Here is a 13,034-nt window from a genome sequence, read left to right as displayed (position 1 = left end):
CCTCCCTGATATTTAGGAACACAGAGGGTGGGGCGCTGCCAAAGGTTCACTCTTCCCCAGAATCTGAGGTCCTTTCCTTTTTTCCTCTGAAATGTGGCACCTCCGCTCAGCCCCCTTCTCTGCTGTGTGAGAGAGGGAGAGTGAATGATGTCACAACATGAGTGGTACTACCGGTATGTGGTACAGAAGGAAAAAAACCTCAGCACCCGAAGGGATCCACCTTTGACAGCATCCCTGCATTTGATATAACAGGAGACTTGCTGGATCAGATCAAAGGGGCACCCTGTTCCCCACAATGGCTAGCCAGATGCCTCTGGAAAAGCCCACACATAAACACAGTCATCCCTTACTTGTCCCCAGTGCCTGACACTGAGAGGTATACTGTCTCTGATGCTGGATGTTCTGCCTCGCTGCCGTGGCCGATAATAATTAATAGACCTCTCCTGCTCTTCTGTGAAATTGCCTAGTTGTCTTTCAAAGCCAGTGGACGCCACCACAACCTGTTGGGGCAAATTCTGTCTATTAATGATGTGTTGTGTGAAGAGGCGCCTTCCAGCATGTACTTTTGTTCTCATTCTGTTGGCGGTGTGTTCATGTGGCTGTGCAAAAATGGGAGGTAACTCTTACCTAGGTCATCTAGCAACATACACATTCTCAACTTGCATCCTCTGGAGACTAACATGTGTATCACCATTTCTATGCTTAGAAGTGGGAAGAGTAATATATCAAATTAAAGTTCTATTTTGTGTGTGTGTGTGTGTGTGTGTGTGTGTGTGTGTGTGTGTGTGTGTTTGTGTGTTTTGGGGGTGGGGAAGAATCCATGGTGAGGATTCCACCCTCCCCTTTCATCCCCCCTTCCTCTCCCCTCCCAGGAAGGTGTAAAATTAGTGAACCACAAAATGAAGCGCTAGTTCACGGAAGGCAAGCCAGGCTGCTCATTGTGTATGCAGAAGGCATCCATCTCTCTCAGCTCCCGCCCCTCTCTTCCTCTCCTCCCGCTCCTGCAAAGGCAGCTTGTGCTCTCGATAAGATGATAACAGGCTTGAGGAGCAGCAAACTTCCCTGCCTCCCAGATTGACCAATGTTTTCCCTTTTTGCTTTCAGGTGCAAGCCAAGTTCCGTTACCCTTTCTACTATGAGATGTGTTGGTATGTTCTGGAGAGATACGTGTTTTGCGTGACCCAGCGCTCCCACCTCAGCAAAGAGTATCTGAAAGAATCAATGTTAATTGGTGAGTGAATTCTTTTGCAGTTAATAATCGGAGTGAACAGGCAGGAAGATGGAACGGCACCCTTGCTTTTTTGCTTCTGTGCACAAATGGGTCTAAAATCATAACGGTGAAGAATTGTGGAGATTGAACTGAATTATTTTATCATTTCCTAAAGGAGCAAGTGTGTGGCTTGAACCTCGGGCATTTTAACCAGCACACCAAGTTCCCCCAGGAAATGATATTTCTCAAGGTCTTCTGTGAGCAAGCGAAACACACATTCAGATATGTATACTTTTGTGTTTCTGCAGGTTTTGAATCCTCCCAAAGAAATGAGGGTTAACTGGGTGCCTTTGACACATGGGAGCAGAAGGGCTAGGGTGGCATCCAAGGGCACACACCTAAATTCTGCACAAAGGAAGTACATTTTTCAGCACTTGGAATAAATTCTTTGAATTTGAATTTATTATTACGGCCACAGACCAGTTCCAGCCCACATGAAATCATATCAATGAAATCATAAAACACAATAGGGATACATTTGAATTTGCAATCAAATATAACAGAGACAATGCAGATATAACAACAGTTATTAAAATACATAAATTAAAACTGAGTTACTAAAATACAACCTAAAATTATCGTTTAAGGCCTTAATCATTATGATAGCAACACTTGTTTTGCTACTCGGGATCTCAGGATCCTTGTGCTCTACCAGGGATTTTAGACATTGAAGTTCGGATTCATTTGAAGATCTTTGCAAAGCAGGGGTAATGAATACCGAGAATATATCCCCATAAAAACGGCAACGTAACAAGGCATGGGAGACGGTTTCTACCTCCATCAAGCCGCAGGGGCAGACTCATTCCGCGTATAGTTTACCCTCAGATTTGCCCTGCAATAAGGCAGGTGGCAGCACGTTGAATCTAGTGAGGGTAAATGACCGTCTGTACTTAGGTATTTGTCATTTTGACAAATAATTTGCTGGGGGAAATCCTCTCCCATTATATTTTATTGCTGGGTGTTTATTCATCTCACTCACATGGCATTAAATTATGTAGATAGTTCAACTTTGCATGCTTAATTTGCATAACATATAGCCAGGTTACTGTATATTCCTGCGTATAAGACTACTTTTTAACCCAGGAAAATCTTCTCAAAAGTCGGGGGTCGTCTTATACGCCAGGTCGTATTTCTTATATGGCGAGTGTATCCCAAGCTCTATATTTTAACTGGAAAAGTTGGGGGTCGTCTTATATGCCCAGTCGTCTTATACGCTTATACGGTATATACTTTGCAGAATTACGTGGTAGAGCTTATCGTAAAGGTAAAGGTACCCCTGACCATTAGGTCCAGTCGTGACCGACTCTGGGGTTGTGCGCTCATCTCGCATTATTGGCCGAGGGAGCCGGCGTATAGCTTCCAGGTCATGTGGCCAGCATGACAAAGCCGCTTCTGGCAAACCAGAGCAGCACATGGAAACGCCATTTACCTTCCCACTGTAGCGGTTCCTATTTATCTACTTGCATTTTGACATGCTTTCGAACTGCTAGGTTGGCAGGAGCTGGAACCGAGCAAAGGGAGCTCACCCCGTCGTGGGGATTCGAACCGCCGACCTTCTGATCAGCAAGCCCTAGGCTCAGTGGTTTAACCCACAGTGCCACCTGGGTCCCTAAGACCCCTATGATAAGAGCTTATCATAGACGGTATCAAATGAGGCTGCAGTTTTGGGTGGGTGAGTGGTAGTAGTCTGTGGGAGAAAGCTGAATGCCCTCCTTGGCCATGTGGGGTGGGCTTGCAATTAGCTGTGGAGCATAGGCAGCTGTCTTACGCTAGATTTGTCCACCTATCCCAGAGTTGTCCATGTCGACTAGTAGCACCTCTCCAGTGATACAGGCAGATATCTCTACCATTACCGGCTACTAATCCTTTGTGGGTGGCGCTGTGGTCTAAACTACTGAGCCTTAGGCTTGCCGATCAGAAGGTCAGTGGTTCGAATCCCCACAACGGGGTGAGCTCCTGTTGCTCGGTCCCAGCTCCTGCTAACCTAGCAGTTCGAAAGCACCTCAAAGTGCAAGTAGAAGCACCTCAAAGTGCAAGTAGATAAATAGGTACCGCTCCGGCGGGAAGGTAAAAAGTGTTTCCGTGCGCTGCTCTGGTTTTGCCAGAAGCGGCTTAGTCATGCTGGCCACATGACCTGGAAAAACTGTCTGTGGACAAACGTCAGCTCCCTTTGCCAGTAAAGCGAGATGAGCGCCACAACCCCAGAGGCATTCATGACTGGACTTAATGGCCAGGGGTCCTTTAATCCTTTTAAACTGGAGATGGCATTGATTGAAGCATCTTCTTCAGACAGTGCTGGTATTTCTTAAGTGCTCTCCAGTTTAAAACAAAAACCGCTCCTGGTGCACAGAAAAATAGCCCAGCCTAGTCAAGAGCCAGTGTGGCATAATAGTTAGGGTGTTGGTCTAGGAACTGGGAGAGCAGGATTTGAATCCCCAGTCAGCCATGAAGCTCACAGGGTGACCTTGGGTCAGTCACCATCTCTTAGCCTAAGCTACCTCACAGGATGTTGTGGGGATGAAATGGGGAGAAGGAGAACCATGTTCACCACCTTGAGATCCTTGAAAGATAAAAGATGGTATATAAATGTAATAAATAAATAACCATACTAGTGATGGTCTAGGGGAGGCATCCCCAAACTGCGGCCCTCCAGATGTTTTGGCCTACAACTCCCATGATCCCTAGCTAACAGGACCAGTGGTCATGGATGATGGGAATTGTAGTCCAAAACATCTGGAGGGCCGCAGTTTGGGGGTGCCTGGTCTAGGGACTGTCCTTAGCTATTGCCTTTGAGCTGCCAAGTCCAGCATCATGGCATTAAAAATTCTTCTCATCTGTCTCAGATACAACAAGGAAACGCAGCTTAGATAGCTTCTCATCGGATTCCTGGGTAGACATGGATGACGAATCGTGTGATGTCCACACCCGGGAAGAGAAGGACGACTGTCTGGAAAAAATCCCCAAGGCCTTGGCAGACGGATCGTCTTCTCCCAACAGTATACATTCAGAAGGGAAGGAGGTTTCAGGGAGGAAGCAAAAATCTACAGCCCCCCGCTTCCTCAAAAGGACTTTGTCCAATGAGTCAGAAGAAAGTGTAAAATCAACACCGGCAGACTATCCCAAAACTCCCACGGGCTCCCCAGCTACAGAGGTCTCGGCGAAATGGACTCACCTGACAGAGTTTGAACTGAAGGGTTTGAAAGCCCTTGTTGAAAAACTTGAATCCCTTCCGGAGAATAAGAAATGTATACCTGAAGGCATTGAGGATCCTCAGTCTCTGCTGGAGGATATGAAGGTGTGTAGATGTTTTGCTTCTAAAAATGGTAAGCTCTGTGATGTCAGGAGGCTGTCCAAACAGCCTGCAGTTGGAAATCCATCTGGAGAATGGGTCCTGATTTCTGTGCACTTCACATGCCTTACACAGAAACCCCACAAGGTAGAAGAATATGTTTGATGTAGTTATGTGGTGATAATCCCAGAGTTCTCCTCTGCTCAGCTTGGTAAATCTTGGTAAATCTCGGAGCCAGAAAGGAAGGACTGTTTCAGAACCCAGTGAGGGCCTATCCTACTGATCTTCACATCCAGAAGCAACAATTCCCTGTATGTAGCCATAGGTTCAACAGTTTTCTGCTGCTCTTCTTTCTCTGTGGTGGACAGAAGCCACCTGGGAAAGAGTGAAGTGGAGTGGAACATCTTCTGTTAATGTTCTCACAGAAAAAGCACTTCATTTGTAGGGGTTCAGAAGCTGCCACTATTTTGGCTTCTTCAACTGCTCTTGCACATAGACCAAAACTAGGAGTAAAGCACATTCAAAGGAGCTGAATGACAAAAAGAAGGGAAGTCTCTGGGTATGTGCCCTGAAGGTAGGGAGTGGGGAGACACACACAACACTTTGGGACTCCTTTCCACTTGAGTGGAATCCTCAAAGCCTCTGGCTAGGGGTGGTAGACCTGCTTTGGATGTGACTTGGTTCTTTTTCAGGTACTATATGTATATAAGAGTTTAGCTTTTCAAGGTCATATCTTCATGAGTTCAAGTTAGGGTATTGGGAGAACTCTTAACTGCATATCTCAGCCTTGAAAAGTTAAGAACCCACAGAACTGGCTTGTTGCCTGTCTGCTTCTGCATTGGCAAGTGACATCACAGGGATGACTGGGGAGCCACATGTATGCAGCCTTGAGTTCATGACAGAAGAAAGGTGAGATATAAATTTAAGAAAAATAGGAAGGGGGGTGAAGAGAGAGAGGGAGAGATGGAATTGACCCTTCTTCAATTTGCCAAATGCTTCTCTTGCCTGGTTAGTATCCTGAAGGTAATTCTTACTCCTCATAAAAAGGTAAAGGGACCGACTCTGGGGTTGCGCGCTCATCTCGCATTATTGGCCGAGGGAGCCGGCGTATAGCTTTCAAGTCATGTGGCCAGCATGACAAAGCCGCTTCTGGCAAACCAGAGCAGCACATGGAAACGCCGTTTACCTTCCCGCTGTAGCGGTTCCTATTTATCTACTTGCATTTTGACGTGCTTTCGAACTGCTAGGTTGGCAGGAGCTGGGACCAAGCAACGGGAGCTCACCCCGTCACAGGGATACGAACCACCGACCTTCTGATCAGCAAGCCCTAGGCTCAGTGGTTAAACCACAGCGCCACCTGGGTCCCCCAGCTTACTCCTCATAGGCAGTGCTATTTTTCTAGAAAAATAGGTGCCAGAATTCACATGAACACCTCCCTTGTACTCTTAGAATGACAATGGCACCCACCTGAGAGGTGTCGAAAGTGAGTTCCAGCAAGTTCCCCTTGAAAATAGCCCTGCTCATAGGTGATCAGACAAGATAAAATGAGTTAAGTCAGGGGAACAAAGAATAAATGTGGGTGGCAGTAGTCATTAGGTTTCATTTACATTTTGGATAAGGATATGTGAGAGGCTTTGTTAGGTTTTGGGAGAGGTCATTCCAGAAGCTTCAAAGAAGTGGTGAGTTTTGAGATGAGGTGGTGGACTCAACCTGCATCAGGTGATGCTGGCTGGGGCTGTCATTAGGGATGTTGCGGATTGTAGTCCAGCCCCACCTGGAGGGCCTTGGCTTCCCATCCTTGGCCCTAGGAGTGTGTGGAACATGATCCAGGTGAGAGGGGCCTGGGCAATGTTGCTTGGTTTTGAACTGTTGGAATCTGTACCACTGCAGATCTCACAAGGTGGGTCAGGGTTGATTCTTTGAATGCTGCCACCCACCAGAATCTCCCTGCACACGAGCTTTAAGCATTGGAGGTAGGTATCCTTCTGTCACCTCAGTTAGCTAAATGACTAATAACTAATGTGGATCCTTATATTGCTATCAGTATTTGTGGCATTTTACAGAGCACCAAAAAGAAGACAGGTCCCTGTCCCAAGGACTTTACAGAAAATGTGGGTCTCGATGAGGGATTTGCAAGGGTAGGATAGAGAAAAGGAGGCACAAGGAAGGAGTTTTATTAACCTTTTCTGCAGACTATCAGGAACGGCAGTGGTGTGAATTGCAACACAACCCCTAGCTTGATTCTGTGTTGGGGACAAAGAAATGCGTCCTTTGGATGTGTTAACTGTTTGTGCACGTGGAGATTTTAAATGGCGAAGCAGCCACCACGCAATGAGCGATTTCCCCCATGTGTGTGGTGCAGTTCTCTTACGGAACTGTATCACACACCCCACCCCAGGTGTTTAAATACTGTACAATAGGAAAACACTTAATGAGGCACTACTACTAGTTGCTCTTAAAACACTTTAAACTTTGATTTAGAAGCTCATGACACGTGTAGGAAACTGAGGTTTTGCTTTTTGTTGCTCAGGAAAACAAACAGCTTCCTTTCAAAGGGATTTTCTCACTTGATTAGTGGTGGGGGCAGGTGGACACTGCATGAAGCTGATTCAGCTGTAATAATTTTCAGGGGGCAGCTGTGTGTTAGCCTGCTGCAGTAGAAATGACAAAGGGTCTTGTGGCACCTTAAAAGACTAACCAATTTATTAAGGCATAAGATATCATAGGTGACTAGAGTCTTCTCTTGCTTCTGACATATTGTTGTCCGCTAAAGCTAATGCCTTAACGAATTTCTCAATCTTTGTTGATTAAGTTCTCTTTGCCTCAGTGTCAGGCACTTAACGCTGAATGCTAGAAAACGTGGGTTGTGTCTGTGAAAACGAGCTCTGCTGCATGAAAAAGTGTCTATCGTCTGTTTAATTGCCCATGTCCTATTTCCCCCAGACAATATCAATGTTGGTTGCTGCAGTGTAAAGAAGATTGAAGGATGTGGGCTTAGAATTCTCACAATGTGCTTTTTGTGTTCATATCAAGATCCCTTTCCGTCTCCATTCTTTCCCTATCTCCTATCAGCACAATCCTCTACGTGTCTGCAGATTATCATTAATAGTGCTTACTGCTAGGAAAATGAGCATTATTTATAAAGATATATTTGAAAAAATAAATTCAAGAGGAGTGGCTGTATATTAATCTCTTGCAGCAAAATCAATGAAGACTTATAGCACGGCACCTTAGAGACTGAAAACACTTTCATAAACTATAGTCTCCGTCAGCAGGAAATTTACAAGTAAAAAACCTGTTACAGTCAGGTTTATTATAAAGAAATTTAAAGAAATCTTAAGTTGATTTAATCACAGAACTTACTTGGTTAGTCGGTGAGAATCTGCACATGTATTACATTTGAGAAAAACAGCAGTTTTAAACCAACCTTCCCCAGCTTGGTGCCTGCCAGAAGCTTCGGAGTGTTAGTTTGGTCTAATAGGAGTTGTAGCCCAAAACATCTGGAAGTTTGGGGGAAGACTGTTCTAAAGGAAAAGGCATACTTTAAAAGTAAGGAGCCAAACGATTGCTCCAGTTAAACATGACTGTTTCAGCAATTTAACCCCCCTCTGCTTCTTAGGTTGTAATAAGACATTAGTAGTATCATTCCTGAAAGCTTCCTGAGTGATCTCCACCTCTCATCCACAAAATGAGAATTTTGAGGTGAAGCTTCCACATCTTTATTTCCAAGCTGCGAAGCAGAAAATAACATTTAACTTTTTCGCTACATTTTTCCGATTCTCTTCCCTTTGGCAAGTCATGGTGTGCCAGGTCTTTGCACCCACAGCCCTCTGGTTAATTAGCCTCTTTTCTTTTCGAAACAGAACATCCTGAAGGAGCATGCAGACGATGACCAAAATCTTGCCATTTCTGGGGTCCCAGTGGTATCGTGGCCTAAGAAAAATGCAAAGGTAGGGTTTTTGGAGTTGAACTTGTCTAAAAATAGCCATTTCCATGCCTTTTCCTCTCCCCAAACTTTGACATTTCTTGGTAGGGTTGCTCTTGGTAGGAGCCTGGCCAGTAAGTAGTTACTCACCTGGGTAAACACTCAGTCCTTGTAGCTGGGCAGCACTGCTGGTTTTTATCTGGCATCACTTTCAAGGCTGCAGCATTTACTGGCAGTTGAAGAACACACAAGGTAGCGTTGTATTCAGATGACCATTCTATAGCAAAAGGGCATGAGAGGACTGTGTCTATTAAGGAGCACTTTCCCAAGGGGTTAGCACAGAGCTTTTCAACCTTTTAAAGTCCATGGCTCCTTTTACCTACTAGGGAGCGGCACCCCTGTGGGGCTCAGGAGCTCAGTTATGTCACCCCTTGCCTGCAGAGTTGGCCTCTCGCCCTTTTTCAAACACCCTACCTTGTGGAGTGTTCCCTCTGCCTCCTCTCCCCTCCCCTCCCATTGGGACTCATCCAGGCAGCCACTGCTGCCATCCTTGGTATCTGAGCTACTCCCCACCCCAAAGAGAGGTGCCGCCTCAAACTGCCCCACAGGGGCCTGGGAAGCACCCCCCTGGCCAGCCCCAGAGGCACCATTTGCCTGGGGAACTTGTAGCCATGGCTGCTGCAAAAAAACAGCCACACAAACCTTTGGGAAGCAGAGATGTGAGAGGGCATCAGGGGAGGGAGGGAAGGAATGAGGGACAGAGGCCAGTGTTGCCTGCAGCACCCCTGACCATTCTTCAAGGAACCACAGGGTGCCATGGCACTCTGGTTGAAAACCACTGAGTTAGCGTGTTGCAGCAAAAACAACAAAGTGCCTTATGGTGCCACTACAAATCTCACTGTGACATAAGCTTATGTGGAGTGGGAACTGGTTCATCTGATGTCTGAAGTGTAATGCTCAGTTAGCAGGTACTGGGGAAAATGTAGACGTTAAATGGCAATCAAACTTAAAAAGTGCAATCTCTGACAATTCAGAGTTAAAATGTATGCAAGGTAAGAATCCACAGCAGCAGTGATAGGTGATAACCCAGCCATTTTAGCATTGCTGAGTTAAATGGGACAGGAAGCCATTTTCTCTCTTCAGGCCTACATTTAGTCAAGGGCAGGAATGCTCAGATTATATTATCACCAATCCCTGCCGTTGTGAAGGATCACAAAAGTGACACAGTGGGTGAAGGTTCAGGCATTCTGATGCTGAGTTGATGCTGGGTGAGGTGTCCGGGAGCAGGGGATGTGAGAGCCATTTGACTATATGAGCAATGAATACTTAAAGCAGTTCCTGGTTATTAGAATTTGTGTTCCTTCTAAATTTGTTCCAATATTATGTTGGTGGTCTGCTGATGAGGGAACATGGGCCCCACATTCCTTAGGGGGTGCTTCCTTGTCAGGCTATGTAAAAGCTTATTAAATCAACTGATTTTGAGAGGATTTGTCCAATGACATTGAACCAAAATTAGATTTTAAACCTTTGATTTAGATGCGTATATAGGCCAACTTTTTACGTAGTTCATCAGTTTCAGCTGACTGGATCACATCCACACCATTCAAACACTTGGCTTTCCCCAAAGAATCTGCGTACAGAGCTACAGTTCTGAGCACCCTTAAGAAACTGGAGTTCCCAAGACTCTTGCAGGAAGTCATGTGATTTAAATGTGACCCTGTTGGTTTGTACAACACAAACAGATCATTTAAAAATTAAGTGCAACTGACAGAATAATTTTGGGCCAAGAGAGAAGCTAAGGAACCATAATTTTCAAATTGGAAAGTGGGAAGGGTACAGTTTAAGGATTTTGTGGGTTACTCTCAAGGAGAATCATGTCAGAGAAATTTTTGTTGGGGTGCCTTGTCTGGTTTTCCCATAACCATTTCCACCCACTCGCTGATCACGCTCCGTGTGTAAGCTGCCACAAAGAGTTGCTTCTCAGAGAAGACAAAATAAAAAAATCCTTCCAGTAGCACCTTAGAGACCAACTAAGTTTGTCATAGGTATGAGCTTTCGTGTGCATGCACACTTCTTCAGTGTATCTGAAGCTCATACCTATGACAAACTTAGTTGGTCTCTAAGGTGCTACTTGGAAGGATTATTTTTTAATTTTGTTTTGACTGCGTCAGACCAACACGTCTACCTACCTGTAACTAGTTCTCAGAGAAGAGCTAGCCATTCCTTCTGCCATGTATTGTAAAAACTGGAGGAACTTGTTTGGAGGGGGGGGGGCGGAGGTGTTGTTGAGTATATCAGTAAATCTGTTCAAGAGGCAGGATACACCTTGCTCATTAAGGAGAGGGGCTTGCTCCCACTTCTTCCTCTCTCATAAGAGAATCGGTGCCGACCAAAAGGTTTAAGCAGAGGCGAAACTGCATGACCATGGCTGCCTGCTTGCTTAATTTCAGGAAAATAAGGCCAGCTTAAGTGGAAAGTGCATGTAGAGCACAGCAGCTAAGTGTGAGACGTTCGGGCTGGAAAAATGCTAGTCCAACTACTTGAGTGGCTTCTGATCAGTTACTGTTTTCTTAGTCTAAATATGCTGCAATACAGGGCTAACGGTGGCCTACCTTACAAAGCTGTTGCAAGGGTTATGAAACTTAAAATATTTAAAGTGCTGTGAATGTAGATTGTTGGGCCCTCAGGGCAGAGACTGGCCCTTTTATCTCCTACCTCATAGGTGTTTAAACTGAGTTTGGATGGCCATCTGTCCTGTATGATGTTGAGATCTCAGCGGGTTGAGCTAGAGATAACCCTTGGGGTACCTTCAAACTTTACGATGATTCCATGATTCTGCTGGTTGACTGAAAAGTAAGCCTGGCTAAGTTTGATGGGGGTTACTCTGAAGTAAGTGTACTGTTGTTGGTTTTTGTTTTTAAGCACAGATAAAGCTAATTCCTTTCTGACCTTAGTGTGCTACACCCACTTACATAGCAGAAGTCTTACCAACTTACTATTAGATTGTTTCCCCCCCCCTCCCCAAGACACATGTACTCAGGAAAAGATTTTTAAAAAAAGATTTACAGTATTTTCATCTAATGAAATACTGCTGCTTCCAATTGTTCTGGAAACCATCTAGAGGGGGAACATTCTTTAAAAAAAACCAGGAAAGATAAGGAGGAAGCGTGAGGTGGAGGAGGGACAGCCCAGCTTCAGGATGTTGTTGTTTTTTTGGGGGGGTGTCCACCTAAAATGAAGTCCTATTGACCCCAAGATAAAGATGCGAACCTCCCCCCTCCCCCTGGCAGCCAATGGCGAGGCTCCCCCTGCGAGCCCCGGCCTTCTCGGCCTGCCATTGGCCCGGCTTGCGGGGGCCAGCCCCTTCCTGGTTCGGCCTCATGCATATGCATGAGTTCCCTCCCTCCGTGTGGCGAGCGAGAGGCGAGGCGAGCCGAGTGGCGGCGGCTCCCCGCCATGCCCGCCTCCCGCCCCTCCTGCTGCCTGGGCCCGCCATGAGAGGAGGAGGATGGCCATGTCGGTGAGCCCCGACGAGGACGACTACGACGACTCGGAGCGGGAGCCCGAGCACGACCAGGTCGGGGGAGGGGGAGCGGGAGGGGGCGGCTTCTTAAAGGCAAAGTTTGAAGAGGGAGGGGGCTTTCCAAGAACGCCGAGTGTCCCTCAGTGGAAGATGCAAGGGAGGGGGAGGGCGTCGTCTGAGGGGGGAGAGAGACAATGTAGCCCCAGAGAAGCCCTGCCTGCATCCCCCTCCGCCCCTCCCCCGCCCCTTGCCAGAAGGAAGCCTCCAAACGGGGGAGGGGGCGGGGAGCATCCCTCCTTGTGTCAGCATAAAGCAAGGGGGGAGGGGCTTTTGTGCTCCAAGAAACGGCTCCTCGGGAACTTCATCTTGGTTCTTGCCCCCCTTGTTGAAAGAAAGGAGAGGAAGTCAGAAAGAGGTGTATTTTAAACCCGACACACCCATTGTTGGTGTAGCTTTGAAATTGACATTTTATGCAGACTTTTGCTAATAGAAAGGTTTGTTGATTGAGCTGGTGGGGGGTGGGGGGAGGACGTAGATCCCAGGTGCTGTTTTATATGGATGAGGTGAGTCTGTGGGGGGAGTGTGAATGGATCTGAGCTGCTCCATATAAAAGGGCTTCCATTCAGCTCTGGGACTAATCCTGTCCCAAGTGCTGGCTTGGGTTTACAAAACAAAACAGCAGCTCCTGGCACTTAAAAGTTAACAAATGTCTTTGTGGTATGAAGTTTTGCAGACTGCAAGCCTACTGCTTTTGAGTCCATCATATTAAGGGTGTGAACCCAGGAACAAGGCACATTGAACATAGTTGGGTTTACTTATGATTAAACATGCATAGGCTGAGCACAGTGTACCTTGCTGCGTTATTCACATTTATGCATAAGCAAGTTGCACTGATTTCAGCAAACTTTACTCTGGCAAGGATTGCTGCCCATTTACTTGGACAGCCTGATCTTATGCATGGACTGTAATTCTCTGCACACTTTCTCAGGAACAAGGCACTCTGAACACAGTGGAGTTTGCTTCCAAA

General features: G+C 46.3%; 1 protein-coding gene across 4 annotated transcripts in view; it reads left to right on the top strand.

Moving 5' to 3' along the window:
* KDM2B (lysine demethylase 2B) overlaps window positions 1-13,034 on the top strand; it is a 91,289-nt gene that overhangs the window by 55,820 nt on the left and 22,435 nt on the right. For 3 of the 4 annotated variants that reach the window (XM_088659412.1, XM_060269258.2, XM_060269259.2), the window contains 3 exons: window positions 1,105-1,231; window positions 4,114-4,565; window positions 8,423-8,509. In XM_088659412.1, the coding sequence (XP_088515538.1) occupies window positions 1,105-1,231; window positions 4,114-4,565; window positions 8,423-8,509 (666 nt within the window). Of the gene's footprint in view, window positions 1-1,104; window positions 1,232-4,113; window positions 4,566-8,422; window positions 8,510-11,887; window positions 12,062-13,034 lie in introns of those variants that run through there. The other variant, XM_088659413.1, reaches the window with a different exon arrangement.

This window comes from Zootoca vivipara, chromosome 16, assembly GCF_965207765.1.
Source record: "Zootoca vivipara chromosome 16, rZooViv2.hap1.1, whole genome shotgun sequence".
Taxonomy (NCBI): Eukaryota; Metazoa; Chordata; class Lepidosauria; order Squamata; family Lacertidae; genus Zootoca; species Zootoca vivipara.
The sequence above is the reverse complement of the archived record's forward strand: the minus strand, read 5'-3'. Positions and strand labels throughout refer to the sequence as shown.